Source organism: Homarus americanus, unplaced genomic scaffold, assembly GCF_018991925.1.
Source record: "Homarus americanus isolate GMGI-L3 unplaced genomic scaffold, GMGI_Hamer_2.0 scaffold42818, whole genome shotgun sequence".
Classification (NCBI taxonomy): Eukaryota; Metazoa; Arthropoda; class Malacostraca; order Decapoda; family Nephropidae; genus Homarus; species Homarus americanus.
In genome coordinates, this window is record NW_024741585.1 from 1,033,746 (window position 1) to 1,057,500 (window position 23,755).

The window sequence follows — 23,755 nt, forward strand, 5'->3', positions numbered from 1 at the left end:
CAACCCAACCCAACCCATCTTAGAATCCTTAAAAAAAATATAATTGTGTCTCAAGTTATCAAAGTCCAATATGGTTACAGTATACTTACTCACCATTGGTCCCAAGGCTTTTAGTGTAATTGTTGCTCTCAGCACTAATGTTGACGTGAGCTGTACCCCCAGTGTTGTGTGACGGTAATGAGCTATTACTGAAGGTATTAAGACAACCTTTTAGTAACTTGTCACACAAACCTACAGTTGTAACGTCTTGTTATAGTTCAATGGGATAGTTAACATTATATTAAGGAAAAACAGAATTAAATAGATTAGACGAGAAGTTACCATGTGTAAAATATAATAGAATGTTGTCTTTACGCCTCAGTAATTGGCCAACAGGAACACACCAGCATCAAGTGTCTACAATGCATGACTTGCCTTCAGAGACAGTGTACACAAGGCGAGGGAGTGTACACCAGCAGTTAAGGAGATTGGTACTACTGTGTCGGGAGTTAAGTGGCGCGAGTTAATGAAGTTAACTTGTTAGTGGCGCTATTTGCTGGCTGGCTGAGGCAGGAGATGACGGGTCTTACTCCTCCTCCCACCTTCCCTGCTAACACATCCCTGCCCACTACTGCCACCAACACATCCCTGCCCACTCCTGCCACCAACACATCCCTGCCCACTACTGCCAACAACACATCCCTGCCCACTACTGCCACCAACACATCCCTGCCCACTCATACCCCATTGCCACCTCTTGCCACATAAAGTTTCTTCACAATTATCAAACTTTATTCCTACTTATTTTTTAGGGAGTTCCTGAACTACCGTAATTATTCAGGGTAATTATCGAATACAGAAATAACTCTGTCTCAATGAATACAAATACTAAATACAGACGTTATTTTGTATCTGTCTTGAATGCTTAATTGATGGCAGCTGGTTTTCTTTTTTTGTTTTATTGTTAAGCTGCATGAATGGAATATAAACAATCGTGTCTGTTAAATGCTGATACGTGATGATAAGCGGTATTCAAGGTCCATTAGACTTGAAACCTCATATAACGGGCTATATAGGGGTGTACAGTCCTTTATATCGAGGTGCATTAAATGTGAAACCTCATATAATGGACTATAAAGGGGTGTACAGTCCTTTATATCGAGGTGCATTAAATGTGAAACCTCATATAACGGACTATATAGGGGTGTACAGTCATCTATATCGAGGTGCATTAAATGTGAAACCTTCATATAACGGACTATATCCATTATAGTGATATCTTTAAATGGATTTTTTTTATTGTATATTATCAGCTTTTAACCTCCTTCCTCCTGGCAACACACAACTACCACGTTGCTGTCACTCGGAATCGAGGATGACGTTCACCCAGCTAAGATACAATGATATGAGTTATTCGGGATGTCACCTTCATTGGTGAGTTTTGAAGTGACTAAAGTGGCCGATACGGGACCGGCAGGGTCGGTCACAGATGTTGCACATGTAGAGGGCTACATCAGGTGCGGGAGGGGCGGTGGCAGCGTCTTTCCGACGTTGGCGCTTGTTTGCCTCGGTTTGCAGTCGGGCTAACTTGAAAGTATTGACACCTTCTCGTGTAGTGCTCCTCCAAGCGCTACGATGTGGAGTAATCATCTCCCAGGTGAGGGGGTCGATTTGGTACTTTTCAGGTTTTTCTTAAAACTATCCTTATACCTTTTCAGTTTGATAATTGTGAAGAACCTTTATGTTGCAAGAGGTGGCAATGGGGTATGAGTGGGCTGGGATGTGTTGGCAGAGGGGTGGCAATGGGCAGGGATGTGTTGGTGGCAGAGGGGTGGCAGTAGTGGACAGCGTTATGTGAAGTAGCTGCTTGGTCATTCTACTGTCGTCCTTGCGGGTAACATGGCGCATCTGCATAGGTGCTTAGGATCTCCTGTAGGACGTGTTCAGTGTGAGCAACAAGGTTGAGGTCGTCTGCATACTGAAGTTCAGTTATGGAAGTTGCCGACACCTTTGCTCTTGCCTGGAGTCGTCTTATATTGAAAAGACCCCCTTTACCCGGTACTCGCTGTCCACCCCGCCGGCTAAATTGCCGGCGGGGTAGAAAAGAGAGTTGGTGCCAGTTGTTTAACCCCTGTTTGGATGGGGAAAAACTCTGACTGGGCGCCATTGTGCAGGACACTGCCATTCATGCCATCGTGGAGTTGCCTCACAATGGCGATGAACTTTAGGGGGTAGCCAAAACGGCTAAGGGTTCACCAGAGGGCTTCCCTGTTGACCGAGTCGAAGGCCTCGGTTAGGTCGATGAAAGCTATGTATAGGTCGCGACGCTGTTCTCTGCACTTTTTCTGTATCTAACGGGCATCAAAGATCATGTCAGTGATGCCACTTGAGTGTCTAAAGCCACATTGTGATTCTGGGAGGAAGTTTTCCGCCTCAGGAAGTCTGTTCAGGAGGACTCGGCAATAATCTTGCCGGCTGCGGACAGCAGCGAGATCCCGCGGTAGTTGCCACAGTTTGACTGGCTGATAAGCAGAGATCTCCTGCTTTATACACCTCTTACACCTTGGCTGGGATTCCATCAGGCCTTGAGGCTTTGTTATTTTCCATCTGTTTGATGGCAGTAGCTACCTCATCCAGGGATGGGTAGCTGAGGTGGGTCAGCTTTGGATGCTGAGGGACCTGCTAGGTAGTCAGGACATCCACATTAGTGCTTCAGTGATTTTATCAAGATTTATCTTATCCACGTTTTCATTGTGGATCTACATGAAAAAAAAAATAAATAAATAAATGAATATATATATATACATATATATATATATATATATATATATATATATATATATATATATATATATATATATATATATATATATATATATATATATATATATATATATATATATATATATATATATATATATATATATATATGCTTTAGCTTCGGATAATTGCAAACTTTACATTGAGAAAAGTTTTGATTTAATATTCGTGAAGAAAGTTGGTCAATCATAACTTAGCCAGTCAGCTTCATTTCGACTTTTTTTTCTTATACGCAATTTGGTTCAATAGTCAATCGTAAAAGTTTCTCATTCCCCCTACCTCACCTTCCTCCCCCACCCCTCTTACCCCGCCCTCTCCCATCCTCCATCCCCCCGTACTGTGTTGTTGTGGGTAAAAGTTGATTCTTATGGTCTGAACTTTCTCAGGGATCACGTAGCTAAAATATTAATTCAGAGGAGGTATTGAGGGTAACAGATTGGGTTAAAAAAAGTGACAGATGGATTGACAGAGAGAAAAAAATGAGCCAGAAGAACTGACAGAAAAAAATCAGACTGACAGACTGAAAAATTTATAAATGAACAAGTTTACAGATACACAGACAATGATTCTATGTATATGTACAGTATATGTGTCTGTGAATATATGTACACTGAATTACAGGTATATAAAATTTACTAACAACACAACACAACACAACACAACACAACACAACACAACACAACACAACACACAACCGGACCTTCGACATAACGGACTTTCCTCTCCCTCTAGTCCGTTAAATAGAGGTGTCACTATACTGCTACTGTTTATATTAGGTCATTTCACATACACCTGTCCTGTCTCTCACCTGGCGAGATGACAAGTGATATTTACATATGTTCATTTTGATTCATTTATGGAATATTTCAATATTGATAAGTGTCTCAGTTTTTAATATCCTGCTAAATGGCTTTTCAATGCTGGAATGATATGTAAATGAAGAAGAAATAATAATAAGAGTATAGAAGGTAAAAAATAGGAGAAAGGGAGGGACGAATAAATACAGGAACAAGCAAAGGGTAAGAGAAGGGGATAAAAAAATAGAATGAGATGAAAAGACACGAGAGAAAAATAATTATTAACACAAAACTTCATATTGTTCAATCTTCTAATAATTGAGGTCATAATAAAGTAAACTCCCTCCCAAAATTTTTTAAACAGGTTAGGTTAGGTTAGGAAGCTCGGGTCTGGGGAATTAGGTTAGGTTAGGCTAAGAAGCTTGGTTCTAGGGGGTAAGGTTAGGTTAGGTTTGGAAGCTTGGGTCTGGGGGGTAAGGTATTGAACCACACACACACACACACACACACACACACACACACACATACACCGTCTCACTGGATCCATCTGAAAATATAAACATTTTCTCATTGGTTTGGTTTAATATGCATAGAGATTTCAAATACCACCTGGTGTTGAAGGACCATTTGGTGAGATTTGGCGAGGAAACTGGAGATTGGTGGATTGAAGCGGGATGATTGGTTGTTTAGAGTCTAACTGGATGATTGGGTGCTAGTGAGTGACGAAGGAGATCGGGAGGAAAGGGTTATATCGAGATGGTTAGAGTGTAGGTGGGGTACAGTAGAGTGAGTGGTAGCAAGGGGTACAGTAGAGTGAGGGGTAGCAAAGGGTACATCAGGGCGAGGGGTAGCAAAGGGTACAGTAGAGTGAGGGGTAGTTGGGAGTACAGTAGAATGAGGAGAAGTAACGGGGGTACAAAAGCATGAATGGACGTTGAGATTACAGCTGGGTGAGTGGCAGCAGTGGTTAACAGTTGGGGATACAGCGAGGTTAAGTAACACCAAGAAGGTTCAACATGACGAGAGGATATGTCAACAAGGTGTGAGGAAGGAGCTTTTGGGTAGCTTACCTGTGTGTGAGGGGGATGTGAGAGGGATGTGAGAGGGATGTGAGGGTGTGTGAGAGGGATGTGAGGGTGTGTGAGAGGGATGTGAGGGTGTGAGAGGGGGATGTGAGGGTGTGTGAGGGGGATGTGAGGGTGTGTGAGAGGGATGTGAGGGTGTGAGAGGGTTGTGAGGGTGTGTGAGGGGGATGTGAGGGTGATGTGAGAGGGATGTGAGGGTGTGTGAGAGGGTTGTGAGGGTGTGAGAGGGGTTTAATTTTTTATTTTGCCGCTTACAGCGGCGACTTTATTGTGCACCCCACATTCATCCTGAGAGCGGTAACGCAAAAGGATTACAGAGAAGAGTTTACAACGGGTCATAGTAATTAACCCCCGTTGTCAGGATATTATGGCACTGAATGTTACACAGCATTTCATTTACATTATTTGTTTAGTTCTATACAGGGTAACTTATTCACAAATGCGTGAGTACAGGCGTGTGAGGCAGTATGTCTGGCCGCACACTTTGTTAGTCACATTTGCGTGAGAGGTATTCAAGTACATTGTGTGTTTGGTTCTATACATGAGAACTGATATAGTTACTAAGTGCAAAAAAGTGGATACAATCTTAATATGTCGGCTATCTTGCCATTAGAGATGAAGTGTTGTGCCATTTCACACACAGTGTGCTTGGACCTGTCCCTAAAAGGTTCTATCTTCACACAGTCGAGGACGTAGTGTTCAAGTGTGTGGCCATATGTCTGGCCATACACTTTACATTTAGTCTTGTTTACATCTGCTTGAGGAACATACTGCCAAAGGTACTTATATCCTAACCTTAATCTAGTGGTTACAACATCTTGTAATCTAGTGATCTTGTTACTTGCTCCATATACATGTTTCACTTGATACATCTCATCATGGTAACCTATGGATCGACTAGTGCCTGTTTGCACTTGTCAACTTGCGTCAAATTCATCAATAAGTTTTTTCCTAATTACAGTTTTAAGGGTTCTATTTGACAGGCCCAAATTATATTCAACGGTGTCTTTGTTAGACGCAGCTGGTTTTATAGTGATAGATAAAGAAAATGAGAGCTTACATACACAAAAGATACTGTCATGTCAAGAAAATATTTTTTGTATTGTTTTACATAAAATTATCTACAAGAAATACTTAATACGGCTCCATTAATAGTAGAGAGAAACCATTATAATAACATTGATATCAAAGAAATATATACGGATATATTTACAAAAGAACATTACAAATAAAATAAAAATAAATTAATTCTAAACATCAAAAAAGTAAAAAAAAAAAAGTGATACGTAAGAGAAAATATTAACTAAAAAAAAAAAGCTGGTTGGAAGAATGTAGACTGTGTTCGCCAGACAGACGCCTCTCCCCGGTAGGAAACAAAGGGTTGAAGCTCAGCTGATACACAAAGTGGTGATGGATTGGCCACTTCTCACTGAGGGAACTACTCGGCGTCCTTATGTTGATGGCTCTGATGTTGATGCTTATGTGTCTGTGGTGAGAGACGAGAGACTAGAGATAGTACGTGAGAGACGAGAGACTGGGGTACTAGAGATAGAAAGTGAGAAACGAGACACTGAGAGACTACAGATAGTACGTGAGAGACGAGAGACTAGAGGTAGGAAGTGAGAGACGAGAGACTGGGGTACTAGAGATAGGAAGTGAGAAACGAGACACTGAGAGACTACAGATAGTAAGTGAGAGACGAGAGACTAGAGATAGAAAGTGAAGAGCCAATGAAAGACATGATGAGATGTAGAGTAGTAAAAGAGTGAGACTAGAAGGAGAGAGAGAGAGAGACAATGAGAGTGAAGAAAGAGACACAGTGTGAGAGAACCCGGATGATTAACACTATAAATGAATCGTGTAACGCAAGGACAGTGGACAGTGTAATCAAAAGGGAAACAGTGACAACATGGGTGACAGTGACCAGAGGCGTTTGTGAGAGGGAAAACTGACGAGAGAGGGACTACACCAGTTAGCATGAGTTATGGGCTGTAAAGAACGTATACAAAGCGCATCAGCCTGTACACACTTTCGACAGTTATATATGCTTTGGGGTTGACTTAACACTGATACACTAGTCTTTTGTTGGTGTTAGTACTCGTTGTGTGTAGCTGCATAATGGTGTTTGGTAAATGGCTCCTATTAGAAAAGTATTTGAGTTATTTTATGTTTATATACTGTATATCTGTTTGTTGTTGTGATAGAAAGAATTATAATAAAACAAACTTGTAATTAAACCCTCACCGCCCTCACCCACTCATCCTCTCACCCCACTCACCCACTCAACCCCTCACCCCACTCTCCCCACTCAACCCCTCACCCCACTCACCCCTCACCCACTCACCCCACTCACCCACTCACCCCACTCAACCCCTCACCCCACTCACCCCACTCAACCACTCACCCCACTCACCTCCTCCCCTGAGCAAGCTATTATACTGAATTTTGACATTTGTGAAATCTGGAATTTGATTGGTTTTGATAATATTGGCAAACATTTGCAACAGTGACAGGTACAAAGGGTTAAGTTAGCTCCTCTGTTTGAGTTCCACAGTGTCAGAACTTTCAGATCATCCACCCGGCACCCCCACCTCCTCCTCCAGGTAGATAAAGCAATATATGTGATAATGTCAGCTAGAAGGATCCTTTGCTGAGGAGATTAAGGATTTAAGTAATGAATGTGGAACAGCTATGAAGCATTCGAATAAAATGAATATCATGGTTTAGCCCAATGTACAGTCGCCTCCACTAACACCTGGTACAGTGTCTGGCGCGTGCTGTGAGATGTGGCACCGCTGTGTTTGTTTATATCGTAATTCTGTGTTTATCTTAGGATCTGGTTATAGTGTGTCTGTATGTACACTCGCAACAAAAAGTATCGGTGCATACTGTAGTGTGAATAATTTGAGACCAGTGACGATAGGTATTGGGAAAGGCGAGTTGTTCCAGCCGTATGTTGGCAGCCCTGGTCAAGTAAAGCAAACCGTTATAAATAAGGTCGGGAAGTGATAAATAGAAAGTATGAAATATGAGGAGCTCCCTGTTAACAAAATTATTTGTGATACTTGTGAATATTGCCACATTAATTTATGCGACCAAATAAACCACTCAACCTGGTCGTCCTGAGGGGTGGTGCAGCGTGGACGGCCGCTCCGAGACCTGTCGTCTGTAGCACCAGTTTCGAGGTATCGCCGAATCCATCGTGCAGCGGTGTTCCTGTGGACACCAACCCGCTGGCTAATCTGTGACGCCGAACCCTTCGTTATGAAGTGCAATAATAGCTCCTCGTGTTCCCTCTGAGGTTTCCATGTCGTCTGGCATGTGTAGATCTCTACTGCTTCATATTGCCTCTGTTTTATACCCACGTTCACCGAGACCGACCCCTCGCTCATCATTCAGTCGACACAAAGCAACAATCCGAAAAGAGGAAACAAACACACTGATTGTCAGCCATATGGCAACACCTAGTGGAGGGGGGGTTATGAGGATACACTACCAACCTTCCCGACATATCACAGTGTATACGTATCGTTTCGGAAGTCGTCGATCACACCCTGCACCGATACTTTTTGGTGCGAGTGTACAGTTGGGGTCAAAAGTTCGCACCCCTCCCAAAATGAAGCAGTTTCTACCCCAAATGAGATGAACCAGCACAACCGCAGCCAGGGTAGGTAAATTCGGAGACTTATTCCCATGACTCAGTTTCATCACGGGGAGAGAACTTTTGTCCGATATTTTGAGGGCTATCAGAGACTGTCGTGTTGTCTCCTGGGTTGGTCAGTACAGTTAGTGGTGATAAGTTCGATATGAAGCTCAATGTTCGTTTGTCTTGTTACATGCTGGTGTTATCTCGGGACTCCCCCTTTACGAAGAACTCATTTATCTAGGTTTGGAAGATAAAATCCGACCGTTCTGGTAATTAAGTATTATTGTGTTCAGTTATACATCTCCTATACGTCTTGGGATCATAACACCAATCAAAGGAGATGAATTTTGTTGGTTTTAATCGTGGAAGGGAACGTAGTATCCACTTAATTATTGACTTGTTCTCTTCCCTGGGTAAAATAATAAAAAATTAGAAAAAGAGTCGAGACTTTAATCTCTGGCTACCAGCGAGGGAGGTCTGTGCCTAATTATATGAGTCACGGGAGGAACCTTTCGTACTGTTGGGTCGGAAAATGAGCCCATCACAGCTCTCGCCAGCTCTCATTAAGTTGTCAATGGCTGGAGCCACTGAGCCAGAATCACAACCCTCCCCTGCCCCCCACCTCCACTAGATCCCTCCACCCTCCTCCTCCTCCTCCTCCTCCTCCTCTCCCTCATCCCCACCCAACACTCTCCCCATCCCCACAACACTCTCCCTCATCCCCACCTGCCAACACTTCCCCATCCCCACCAACACTCCCTCATCCGCCCAACACCTCATCCCCACCAACACCTCCCCTCATCCCCACCAACACCTCCCTCATCCCCCACCAAACACTCCCTCATCCCCACCAACACTCTCCCTCATCCCCACTCAACACTCCCTGTCCCCACCAACACTCCCTCATCCATGCCAACACTCTCTCTCCTGACCCCACCCAACACTCTCCCTCATCCCCACCAACACTCTCCCTCATCCCCACCAACACTCTCCCTCATCCCCACCAACACTCTCCCTCATCCCCACCAACACTCTCCCTCATCCCCACCAACACTCTCCCTCATTCCCGACCAATACTCCCCCTCGTCCCCAACAGCCACTTCATGTCTTAAACTTTCCTCCCAACTTAAGAATATTGCTGCCCTTAACTTCAGTACAAGAGATAATGTTTTCTTTACCTTGTTCAAGTTTTATTTAATCATGTTGTGTGTTCTCGCTGACGATCATTCAGTAAACAACTCACTTCTGAAACAATACATCAACCATCACTCCATCATTCCCTCCCGGATCTTTTTCAAATAGTTAGAATGACTTTAGATTTGAAAGATATTTGTCTACTTGTGGAATAGGTAACTCGTACCAGGAAATATCTTAAATAATTTTGTGTGAGACAATATGACACAACGGACGAAGGATTTTGATAACCCTACCGAGACAACAGGAGTCACAGTGTTCATTTTGACAAGCCATTTATTCCCTCCGTAACGTTACTTTTAAGAGTGTGTGTACATCATGAACAACTACGATATGTTCTGATCACCCAAATTCCATTTAATACTTACGTCATCTTCCTCAGGTTTCCTAAGTGAGATATTTAATCACTTTCCGCGTAATCCTATAATACCTTGTGTTAGTATCCTTACGGAATCTCTGAGAGCCGAGAGGATTTCAACCTAAGAGAATACACCATTATAGTCAAGGCTTTCGACATCGTCAAATAAGTTGTTCAATCTCAGCTCCCTGTTTGATAGCCTGAGGGCGAGTGTAGTAGTTGGCGGAGCTTCTACCAGAGTTGAATTGGCTACCGATAGTGTTGGCTGTTCCAGGAGGTCCGCCGCCAATCATTCACATTTCACATTCAATTTGTAGGGGTGGTGTTCTCCTCTGTGTGGCTGTGATCTTCTTAATGGCAGACTAGACTTCAGAGGAGAGAATATCCTTGTTGTCAGTGGAGATAAACCCTCGTCACGGCTTCCTTCTCCTCTCCTTAATGACCGTCTTAGTGTGAGTCCTTGATTCTGGTACTATCCTTGATAACTCTCCTCTTAACTAGGTGGGAAAACCAAAACACGTATTACGATTACTTATTAGTTCAAACAAGCAAAATTTGTATTAAAATCAAACATCAGATTTAATCCCTTCACTTTATTGGGTTATGTGATTAATGTTCATCTTCAGATAATCTATAATATCTTTTCTTTCTCTTTCAGACACGGGCGAGGTGTGGGAGGCAGACGACTCAACTCTTCCTGGCAGCATCTCTTGCCTGTGGTCTCTCAACTCGACAAGAAATTAATTAAAAATTATACTAGAAATACAATGGAAAAGTGTGACGTGATCTCATTTTAAACAATTTTACATACATGATTGAAGTTAATAATGACAACTTGAACATACTTCTTGAGTCACACGAAAATAAAGTGTGATTAGTGCCTATAAAGGATTTATTTTAGACTTAGAGAGTACTGAAGAAAAAATACTTGTTCTTTTGTGTCATTTGCATCGGAGTGAGTGTGAGTGAAGGTGTGCTGGTGACGTTGATGGTGAGCGGTGGTGGAGGGTTCCTGGTGACATGGGGCACACAGCCTTGCATCAGCCGGGCTAAGTCTCAAGAGACGTGGTGCTCGCTGTGGCTATGTTGGCCTCGGCGGGCGTGGCAAGTCCAACACCATCCCTACACCCTCTCTTCAACATATCCCACGCCGCCAAGTTGATTTTGCAGCCCTCTGAAGCCGCCCACACCCCAGCTGAGGGCGCACAAGGACCAATGGTAGGCACTGACTCTGCTTTGGTAACGGTGGATCCGGTTAACTACACAGTGCTCGGTGATGGAGGGGTGGAGACCGGTGGGAGTGCTCTTTATATGCTGTTTACGACGGTGCTGGTGGTGCTAGTGCTGCTTATGATCATCGTGGGTACTGTTGTGGGAAACTTGCTTGTGTGCGTCGCCGTCTGCCTCGTCAGGAAACTCAGGAGGCCATACAACTATCTACTTGTTAGTTTGGCAGTGTCAGATCTGTGTGTGGCACTGTTGGTCATGCCCATGGCTCTGTTACATGAACTGTTGGGCGAATGGCAGTTCGGACAGTTAGCCTGCGACGTGTGGGTGTCGTTTGACGTATTATCCTGCACTGCCAGCATCCTCAACCTGTGTATGATTAGCGTGGACAGATACTTGGCCATCACCAGACCTCTGGAGTATGGTGTTAAGCGGACTCCTCGTAGGATGGTGGCTTACATCGCCTTTGTCTGGCTCGGGGCGGCCTTCATTAGCGTTCCGCCCATCCTCATACTCGGCAACGAGCACGGGGACGGCTCCATCTGCGAGGTCTGCCAAAATTTTTGGTACCAAATCTATGCCACCTTCGGCTCCTTCTACATTCCCCTAACAGTGATGGTCATCGTTTACTACAAGATCTTCTGCGCCGCCAAGAGGATCGTCGACGAGGAACGGAAGGCCCAGGCGCACCTTCGTCTGGTGGAAGAAGCTGAAGCAGACGCCCGGGCCTCTACTGCTGTGCTTGGATCATACACTCAGCTTAAACCAGTGTCCAGGTAAGTTAACACAGTAATACAACGAGTTTATATTGTTCAGTAGGAGTTACCTCACCTTCAATGGTGGTACATTAACATAAACTGACAAATATAACAACAAATACTCTGTTGAGTGTCTGAGTGAATGATCATACTCAAAGTATATTTCTCCTGCATCTATTGGACCCTCGATATAACGAAACTTTCTCTCCATATTGAGTGTTAAATAGAGGTTTCACTATACGTAGTTTATTGACAGGATATCACTCCCTTACGCACAGGAAATAACAACTTAACGTGATTAAGTGCGAGTCGACCATGTGATGGTTGATGGTGTACTTTATACTGGAGAGATATAAGCTTCCTATTGTGTGTGTGTGTGTGTGTGTGTGTGTGTGTGTGTGTGTAATAATAACAATCACAATAGTAACATACCAAACAACCTCGTACCTATACCACCTTACCATCGTCCCCACACAAAACTTTCCACCATCTACTAAAGACGGAGCCCGTGTCTAACAAGGGAACTCGGGTCAAATCTCTCTTAGCTTGTAACTTTAGCAGTTTTGGGGGCGAAAATTTTCTACAGTAGGGAGAGAGAGAGAGAGAGAGCCGAGAAAGTTTTACGGGAAAGATGTGCGCCGTGTTAGGTTCTCTGATGACCGAGTTTAGCCTAATTGGGTAACTTTATCCGTTTCCTCGTTATGGGGAGAGAATGTAAAAGGTTGTTTGTAGACGATGGGAAGGAGGGAGAGAGAGAGAGAGAGAGAGGGAAGAGTTGGATAGGTCGAATACGGCTGAGAGAAAGAGTAGGAACAAATCAACATATTATTTCTTATAACAATATACTACTCCGTTTTAACCCTGTTTGTCATTCTAGTTAGATTGTCTTAGTATTGGGGTAGGGTGTGTGTGTGACTGTGGGTATGTATAGTAGGTATAAATCTGCTTGTGTGAAATGGTAACAATATAATCATTAAAACCTAACCTAACCTAACCTAGCTTATCCAAACCTAACCTAACCAAACCTACCCTAACCTAACCTAACCTAACCTAACCTAACTTATCCAAACCTAACCTAACCAAACCTACCCTAACCTAACCTAACCAAACCTAAACATCTGTAGACGAATCAGTTATTTAGTAATGAGGCAGAACAAAGCACATGTAAACAGCAAGTTAATAAAACACATAGGCTACACGACCATACTCTTCATGTACACTAGACCAACACTTACACATAGGCTACACCACCATACTCTTCATGTACACTAGACCAACACTTACACATAGGCTACACCACCATACTCTTCATGTACACTAGACCAACACTTCGCTGCTACACAATAAACAACATTCGTATGTGGTTTTTTTTTTTACTTTTTTCTCGCGACTGTTACATGAAAACACACACAATTATTTTTTAGTTATTATTGTTATGTGATGGATGTGTTGTCGTTTATTAAGGTAACAAAATAACATAAGCTGAGTATTGTTTTCATGTGGAATATCAATGACAAAATATCGTGATTGGTTCATTACAAAAATTATAATCATTCATTGTATTACTTAATTCCAAAAATAATCAAAATTTTCTGGAGGGATTCAATCTGCATGTAAACAAATGAGTAACTGGTAAATGTGAACTTTAAAACAGTCTGCCTCTCCTCGTTTTCTCTCACAACAACCATTTTCTATAAACCCCTGCACGGACCTGCTCATTTTAGTCTCTCTTGATCTACGAAAGAGGGATTTCGTTAATTGATTGAGGCTTAGTGAAGGTGATGACGATTATTAACTTTTTTTTATAATTTCATATTTATCAGTTTACTATCCGTTCAGGGGATTGGTCCGTTCTTTGTTGCATTCTAATGACCTTAATTCACCCCCCAACAAACACAAATACATAGGTGCAGGTAGTGCCAAGTTAGGTTTATTCATGTGCTGACCATACACTGAAATTCTGAGAGCGTGATTCACGAAAACGAAATATTAAGTAAAAGCCCACATTTTTTTTTTTTCATTAGAATTTATTAATTTATCGTGTGTTTCTTTGAGTTTTCTGTTAAGTATTCCTCAAGGTATATTGTCTTGGGTAAAAATTTCAATCTGTATTTAAAGTATATACAATTTAGCTACACAATCCAATATCATGAAAATGGTGACCGTAGTGAGGGGAATGAAAAATGCCTGACAAAAAGCTCGGGTATTCACCGAACCGCCAACACAACATACACAAAGGGGGGGAGGGGGGGGGGGCGGTGGACACAACAGCGTCTAGCCCCGGCCCTCGATTTCAATTCAGCGACCAGGGACCTATTCCCATAATGATCGTGCTAGCTCTGGCGGTTCCGGTCACGTAACTTCTATTGAAAAACTCAGGCTTATCAACATTCAGAATTCAGCTTCCTGTTATTATTAGAAATAGCGAGTGAATTTAATAATGAATTGTTTCTAGATACGAATAACATCTGTGTGTGCAGCAAACTAGTCCACAGACCCGGTGCTAGATGCAAGTTGTCAAAACTTTAGGTTAGGGTAGGGTTGGTAAACTATGTTTAGGTTAGATTAGGTTAGGCCATGATAGGTCAGGTTAGGATAGGTTAGGTTAGGTAAAATATGTTTAGGCTAGGTTAGGTTAGACTTCTTCATTTTTATATTACCTATTTTCAAAAGCGCTGGCTCGACTCCTATCCCAAGGTTATCTGATTCATAACCACGGCACTCTTAGCTTACTCCTGTGCTTGGCATATAACAATGCAGTTGGGGAAATGAAGGCATCCAAGTGTAGTACCAGCCATACTGTCTTCTTGTGTATACCGTAGGCTTAGTTTACAGTATGGTGTATCCTCACTGCCCTTAACGAACCATTATCAAAATATACCCTGCCAACCTGAAGTCTACGAAGACCTAAGGCAATTTCCCGTGTAATAAATCGCTATGCTAAATCCTTGAACCGTAATTCTTCAAGGTGTTGTAGTGGGAAGACATCCACCCACAACTCAGGGCTTCCAATCTCCCGGAGGTAATTGATTCTCAACCTGTGTGTCTCCAATAACAACAAACTACCTGTCGCTCTGGTCTATTGGTGAGGTTATCGAGTCTCATCTAATAAGCGTTACCATGATATAGGAGGAAATGTTTTTTGATGTCAAGTAGGGATAATATTCATCATTCCCTCAGGTGTGTGTGTGTGTGTGTGTGTGTGTGTGTGTGTGTGTGTGTGTGTGTGTGTGTGTGTGTGTGTGTGTGTGTGTGTGTGTGTGTGTGTGTGTGTGTGTGTGTGTGTGTGTGTGTGTGTGTGTGACCAAACTAAACTAAAGTGTACTCACAGTTGTTAATGTTGTCTGTATTGATGTTATTTATATATATATATAAATCAGTAATAAAATCATATCACAGGAAAATAATGAATCGTGTCAGTGATTGATAGTTTGATTAAAATTCCTGACTTGTGATTTAGTTTAGTTATTGACGTCAGTAATATGTACCTGAGACACACATGGTTACATATTATTGATGCATTCAGTACATGACGTTGAAGTTTCTGCATTCCTCTACTTATATATAAAAATTAACTTAGAGAACCTAACCTAACCTTTATTCAAATATTATTGTACTGTCCTCACCTAACATGGTCACGGTGGGCTGGGGTCTAACATGAGGTGCAAAACAAAACATGCTAAGTGCGTGTAGGTAGAGGAGCAGACGTGTTTATTGTCACTTGAGATTTGCCATGTACTGTACCATCAAGAGAACCCGTATACTGTAGTGTATAACCAGACTTCGGAGAGGATAACACTGAAGAAATTTTCATTGATCTTTTGTTCTTGGCTAAAAAACATATAATGGAGGTCAATTTGGTGGTAATGTTGTGTTGTGTCTCGCTTCAGGTACAGCGTGGTGGAGGTCAACAATGGTGGTGTGGAGACCAGGTTGGCTCCTGAGGCTCCACCTTTATCTTCCAAAGACGAGACAGGCAGCCTACTGGGGCCAGATAGTCCACATCACCTGGAGGTAAGATATTCCCTCCTCTCTCTCACACCCCTGACCCCCCCTCTCCTCTCTCTCTCTCTCTCTCTATCTCACACACACACACATCCCAGAAGATGCAATATCATGACGAAAACCATAGTGAATTAAAACACACAATATATCACATCACAGTAGAACATAAAGGGACTTGAGTAAAAAATAAAACAATAATCATAAATCATATTGTGTTTTACGTTGGAATTTCGTGTGAGTGACTGAGTCTATTATACTTCTTCAGGCTCTTGAAAGGTTACACTTGATAGTTCATTGTCCATCGGCGTTCAAATATTCATCTTAGCCTTGACCTTCCCGTTAGTCACTGTGTACTGTTGCGGACAAAACTCTCTGGACACTTGGTAGTATCTGGCATCTAAGCACCTGAGGATCGTTAGGTGAAGGTGATTAGAGTTTTAATGTAGTTTCTCATTTCCAGCTGATGATAACTCCAGTTGCCCCGTTTGTATTGCACTGACAGAGACAAACACACAAACACGTGTATCAAGTAACAGACGTAACGATTACAGTAACATCATAACAGTGACAACAAAAACTAAGTCTTATAATACAGCTGAAGCGGCATTAACCTGAGGCGCTGTTAACCCATGTGTTAGTTGTACTACATGTGTTAGTTGTACTACATGTGTTAGTTGTACTACATGTGTTAGTTGTACTACATGTGTTAGTTGTACTACATGTGTTAGTTGTACTACATGTGTTAGTTGTACTACATGTGTTAGTTGTACTACATGTGTTAGTTGTACTACATGTGTTAGTTGTACTACATGTGTTACTATAATAGGTATCTTTATTGGGTTATTTTGGTGTTTGTGTCACATGTGTGGTCATGACAACCACCCACTGCCTCTAAAGGTCTGTACCTACGTCACTGTTGGATTATAAATGTCTTCATAGTGTAGACGTGTGTGTGTGTGTGTGTGTGTGTCTGTCTGTCTGTCTGCCTGTCTGTCTGTCTGTCTGTCTGTCTGTCTGTATATTACAACACAAATAAGTTAATTGTTTTGCTGGTATTCCATATATTTATGTCCATCTAAATGTTCATTTACTAATACCAAGAGATCCTGTTACGACATGGATTATATTCATCTTAACACCGTTATTAAATGTACGTGTTGAAGCTCACTATACAGGACACACTATACAGGACACACTGTACACTACACATTATAGTACAGTAGTGACGGTGAAGATCTGTCTGTCCACAAACATGTTTTCATCTTGTTAAAAGGACACACATTAAGCTGGCCTTTCCCCGCAGGATGAGAGTGTGATGTCCGCTCAGTGTGGACACAAAACTAATTCTATGGTAAGCGTTTCTTAGTGACCATTTGAAGCTTTATAGAATTAGTGTAACCATATAGTGTAGCAGCTGTATGCTCTTAAGTCCGCTTTGTACATATATAGAATATCCTGATATAATTAAAGGCGATTATAGAATCCATTAAACCTTAAGAATAATAAGTTCGTTTCCTACTGCCAGAGACGCAGGATTACCAAGAAGAATATTTTGGTTTCGTTTTTATGTTTTATTTCTTTGTCATTTTCGTGATCATCAGAAACCAGGTCATGATGGCAGAGTGGTCGAGTCCTCGTGTATGATTTCAGACTAGGATGAAAATAGTGAGGTGTAATGATGTCAGTGAGGATCCAGTGAGAGGCCCTGACTACCTGTTGGCTGGGGACGCCTCTGATGTAACCAGGACACAGTGTGTTTCATGTGAGTAATTGCAATACTTGGGCGAGGATGTCAACACTCACGCCGCCATCACGAGATGTGCTAGAAATACGTCTGATTAAAGGTAAATACATCATGATCGTGGTGGTCTCAAAGCTCAAGTACAACAATATTTATTAAATTAACATGGGCGTTTTTTTTTTTATTTCTTCAGCATTCTGTACACCGTGACAGAACCTGTCCCCCCCTTTTTTTTAAGCTGTGTTGCTGTTTCGTCAACTAACACACAATATCGGTAATTTGGGCGGGAAACTGATAATATAACTTACGCTCATAACACAAAATTCATGTCACAAGGCGTTTATTTAACTCCCGACGATATAATAGCCTACCGTTGCAAGGTGGATGTTCCCGGGTGTTGGAAAGTACACCGTATATATTGATTATTCTTACACGATCACAAGTTATTATCCCAGTATGTAAACTTTCCTCAAATGACAAATATTCCTGTATAGAATTGTTTGCTTGATTTTATTTATTGAGTTCTGGGCGTCCGTTTCCCTATTATTGTGAATCACCAGATAGCCATACGGCCTTACAGTTATTTATACAGGACATTCAGTGGCTGGATTATTGAACAGATGATTGAACGGTGACCGATGTGAATATATTAGTGAACGAATGAAACTACGGAATTATTTATTATGTTGTGTCTGCTAGTGAAGGATTACATATTATAAATTCTCCCACATGCTTAGTATCTTCCCACCTACACCCACACATCAACTATGTCCTCCACCCACACATCAACTTCCATGCACCCCCACACTATCTCTTACCCCACACATCAACTCCTATTCTCAACACACTAACACCCACCCAACACCCTAACACTCACCCCACACCATAACACCCACCCCACCCCCTAACACCCACCCCACACCCACACCCACCCCACCCTACACCCACCCCCTAACACCCACCCCCACACCCTAACACCCACCCCACACCCACACCCACCCCACACTCTAATACCCACCCCACACCCTAACACCACCCCACACCCTAACACCCACCCCACACCCTAACACCCACCCCACACCCTAATACCCACCCCACACCCCTAACACTCCCACACCCTAACACCCACCCCACACCCTAATACCCACCCCACACCCTAACACCACCCCACCCTAACACGCACCCCACACCCTAACACCCACCCCACACCCTAACACGCACCCCACACATTAAAACCCACCATATTTGTTTTTTTTTTGTTTCTTCATTAAGCAAGACGCTCCTATCTTTGATTTTATTCGAATTATATCTTTATCATAAATCTTGTTTTTTGTGTTTTTTTTTTCATTCGTATTGTGTTTATTGCGTCAGAATAGTTTGGTCAACATATTTCAGACGTCAGCCCGGGTCCCTCATATAGCTTCGTGGTGTTGAACATACTCTACAATTACCCAGGATGGAGACTTAAAGTACATGACCAGACAATAAAGGATCCGTTTTGTTTTTTTTGTTTTTTAAATGAAATACTTTATTGTGTTGCGCCATTAGTGAATCCATGCGTACCATCAACCTGGTTGGTGTTGATTGATACGGACTCATCATTATATATATAGGTTCTCATTGATCCAGACACAGTAATCAAAGCAGGGCACAGTAACAGAACCACATTGAACTCTTCATCAAATTATAACATAAAGAATGTGCGTTTATAAGATAAGTAATTCTCGTATACGCTAATTATTTGATAAACCACAATCACACTTACGTGTTATGGGTCTAATGCCAGCAGAGGTGTTCACAGTATGGCTGTAAGAGGTAGTCTGAGTATATGTAAGGCCAGACAGACACAGCCACCTGCAGAACTGTCTACTTCAGCAAGACCGCTCTGTTGTAAACATCTTCTTGGCTCCCTCCACTCCCCTCTCCTACATCTTCAATACTCTCATAACTAAACTTTTTCAAACAATTTATTAACACTGTCCACGTGGTTCCCCGTGGGCGGTAACACAAACGATTAACTTAACTAAACTGTTGTTAACGAGTTGCATGATCCAGTGTCGAGGAAGGTCCGAGAAGACTGGACAACTTGTCAACTGCACGGGCTAACCATTACCCCAGAACACGATCTGCTAAATCGAGTAACATCCAGGTTCCAAATTACTGTTGGGTAGACAAATAGCGTAAAGGAACTTGCCCATAGTTTTACCCTGCCCGGGAAAGAACCCGGGTCCTCTCGCTTGCGAGGCAAGCATGCTGACTACCCCAATAATCATACATACACCAGTACAGACATACAACTTACATAAGACCGAGAGACTAAGTGTAGTGTTGTTGGTATGTTGCAGGTGCCGCCCCGCCTGGTGGTGTGCAGCTCTTCGGTGTCGTCGGCCGCCTCCGCTGACTCCACCACCGGCTCTCGTTGGTCACTCTGTGAGACCAACGGTAAGGCCCACCCGCCCAACGCCAATGCCGGCGCTCGCACGCCCACGCAGCCACAACACGGCCATAACTGTTACAACGCCTGCCAGTCTACCAACGGTTCTGGCACCAATGGCTCGCCCAGGAAACGCAGTCATCCGCCTAAAATCAAGTTGAAGTTTGCGTTGGCTAAGGAACGCAAGGCGTCCACTACGTTAGGTGAGCTGCTTCTGGTGTTTATCATGTTAAGTATTGCTGACACTTTAATATTTCTTACACGGAGAGAATCCTTGAATGAAACATTGATACAGGTCACTCTTTTTATTCAAAAACCCTAAATAATTACTATATTTTAAGACTTGCAGTAAACAGAAACTAAAAAATCAGTAATAATAAAGTTTGATCATTGTGAAAAAAAAATTCTGATCAGACTTTATTCCTAGTGATATTTAGGTTCTGTTTACTGCATGTCTTAAAATATTATTTTTTTAGGGTTCTGTAATAAAAGTATAATAATTTTCATCACCGCTTTGTACAGAATTGTGACTAAACGTCTATCTTTCTTTTGCTTATGTATATTAATTCTAACTTGGGGATTGTATAACAGTAATTGTGACTTATTTAATTATAGTAACATTTAAAATTGATATACCAGTAATATTATGTATGGCATTTATTCTGTTATCATTAATGAATAACTCTTGACACAAACAAGTAATTAAATCTGTTATAATTATTAATATTTACACAACATCAATTTATCTCATTAAGTAATATAAAAAAAAAAATTTAATATCCAGATTTAAAGCCAAAATTTACCTAATACTAAACATAATTAATAAACTTGTTTCGTTGAGTACACACACCTGGTGCATTTAATTAAGCAATAGTAATTTAATGTTTTTCCTCGTTGTTTGATGTAAATATTGACCAGAGATACAGCATACACTAATGAGGTATGACTCCCCCGTTCAAGGTAATAGCTGTCACAATTATAAAACGGAAGGAAAATAAACTCACTTCCTGCCATTACCTGTTAACAGATCGTCTCTCAGTTCCCGTTGTTTATATTTCCCCTAAAGTTTGTCATTTTAAACCCATATCGTGTTGTTTTATTAGCTGTACTGTTTCCCTCATTAACTGTTGACGTTCCGATCAGAAACTTTCCGTTGTGATTCTCATATAACGCTGCATCATGGTGAATTACTTACTTTTAATATAAAAGTTGGAGTGGCCATCAGAGGCAGCGAGCATAACCCGGAAGAAAAAAAATAGACAAAAACTTTATTGCGCAGCGGGTTTTTTTTTTATTTATATTGCAGTCAGCCTTTGTAATATATGCAAAAAATGAGACAATATGAGATTCAGATGAGTTCTTTTTTATATATACTGTGTAGGTAATATTTCCCTCACAAGCGCTAAGGAAGATTAATTTGACAGAAGTGTACAGTGTTGCCAAAATCCACGAACAAAAGTGTTGCCAACCCTTGAAGGAAATGACTACGTATTAGAAAATCGACTCCTGTCTTAAAAATGTAAAAGAAAAAAATTTAAAAGTTTGTAAATTCTGAAAAAAATATTTGTTTTCTTAATTTCTGAATAGACACCAAAAGCACGTATTAATATATGTTTCTCTATCATATAACATAACACTTTGCTATATTGAGAAGTGATAAACTAAGCTCTGTTATAACGAGATGGTTGTCACACAGGGATCATCATGAGCGCGTTTGTGGTGTGTTGGCTGCCGTTCTTCGTGTTGGCCCTGGTGCGTCCCTTCAAGAAGCCCTCGGCCATCCCTGCCTGGATATCCTCTCTCTTCCTCTGGCTCGGGTACACTAACTCTCTCCTCAACCCCATCATCTACGCGACACTCAACAAGGATTTCAGGAAGCCGTTTCAGGTAAGTTTTCTAATAATCTTTAATGACTTCAACAAACATATAAGTAACTAATATATAATATTTAGTGATGGTAAATTTCACTTTATTTTTATTTAGTTAAAACAAATACAAAATAAATTATGAATCGTATTAAATGACTAAAGATTTTATAAAGTTAGAAAATTGAATAATAATTTTAATGTATTTTTTACGGCATTTTCTGTTAATTGTATTTTAATAGAGAAAAATGGTGATGCTAGAGATGTTTTAACTTAACCTAACCTACACACACACACACACACACACACACACACATACAGTTCTTTACCTAAATTAATAATTATCAGAGGTCAAAGTGAAAGTAGAAAGGTCGCTAATACTAAATATATTTATGTCCAAGGTGACTCAATATGATAGAAGATATTAATCATACTTTTACAACAACTATTATTTACAACAACTATTATTTACAACTTTTATTTACAACTTTTACTTACAACAACTATTATTTACAACAACTTTTATTTACAACTATTATTTACAACTATTATTTACAACAACTATTATTTACAACAACTATTATTTAACAACAACTGTAATTTACAACATCTATTAGTTACAAATTCTACAACTGTTATTTATTTTATTTTATTTTATGGGTCAAAAAACATTTCCCAAAAAGCCACTCACTCTAAAAATATTTGCTGCAGTTTTTAGTTTTTCACACCATTGTGGTCTCTGACATTTGGCCGCAAGTTGGTTGTGAGGATTAACCCGAGAGTATTTTTATTTCTAGGCTTCACTAACTCTCTACCAGTGACGGTTTATGAGTGTCTGAATCAGTGTTTGTTTTTATGTTTGAGAAAGAAGAGGTAGGCTTTTTTTACCCCCCCCTCACCTCCCCTCTCCCCGAGTGTCTGTCTGTTTGTATGTCATCAATCGTCTGTGTCTGAATCACCAAGTGTAGCCTGATATCTTTAATCCAGGTAATGTAAACTGTATTATATATAGTTAAAATCAACAATAAACTACCACAATATATCCGGGTTTGTGAGTAAAGTTATTCCCCATATCTAAAAGCCTTTAATGACGAAACTCACATTTGTTAATCTAGTTTGTCAACACTGAAATACATGTACTGTAAATTTTCCTCTGAACTACATGCAGTTTGGCGCTGAGTGTGTAGAAATAGTTTCACTGTGATGATGATGATATGTGTGTGTGTGTGTGTGTGTGTGTGTGTGTGTGTGTGTGTGTGATTACAGTTTGAGAGAGTAATTTAGATATAGGAATATATCTTATAATTAGATTCTCATGAAATGTATATATGTAATGGTCAGAATGTTATAATTATTCCAGGGAACAACACACACACACACACACACACACACACACACACACACACACACACACATATATATATGTTCGTCATCGATGAAAATATTGTCTTTTATAACTTGGTTGACCATCTGTATAAACTGGACATCTTCAAAATATTTTTTCCTTTTGTTACGCTTGAGAACAGAAAAAAAATTGTTCATGCATTGTGATAACCCATCAAAACAGTAATGGTGGTTAGCACTATCTTCACACATTCGTCTGTCTTCAATGACATCAAAGTGTTATGCTAGAAATCCTATAAGGTTGAAAACCCCATAGTGTTACTCCCAGCAGCCGACGTAGAGGCTCTCACTGTCGACATCATTTCAGCCACTCTCTTAGCTCTGCACCAAAGGCATTGAGAGTTAATATTAGGGAAGGCAAAAGACCCGGGAAGCCATAAGCATGCAACGAGTTTCTCGCTAGAGGCGTCAACAAGACTCTGGGTCCAGGTAGAAGCTGCCT

At 41.2% G+C, this 23,755-nt stretch overlaps 1 protein-coding gene across 4 annotated transcripts in view; it reads left to right on the forward strand.

Moving 5' to 3' along the window:
• LOC121875971 (5-hydroxytryptamine receptor 1-like) overlaps positions 1–23,755 on the forward strand; it is a 40,220-nt gene that overhangs the window by 8,252 nt on the left and 8,213 nt on the right. For 2 of the 4 annotated variants that reach the window (XM_042380799.1, XM_042380798.1), the window contains 5 exons: positions 10,538–11,882; positions 15,755–15,878; positions 17,173–17,220; positions 19,956–20,247; positions 21,741–21,931. In XM_042380799.1, the coding sequence (XP_042236733.1) occupies positions 10,963–11,882; positions 15,755–15,878; positions 17,173–17,220; positions 19,956–20,247; positions 21,741–21,931 (1,575 nt within the window). In that variant the 5' untranslated portion in view covers positions 10,538–10,962. Of the gene's footprint in view, positions 1–10,199; positions 10,332–10,537; positions 11,883–15,754; positions 15,879–17,172; positions 17,221–19,955; positions 20,248–21,740; positions 21,932–23,755 lie in introns of those variants that run through there. The other 2 variants (XM_042380800.1, XM_042380801.1) reach the window with 2 other exon arrangements.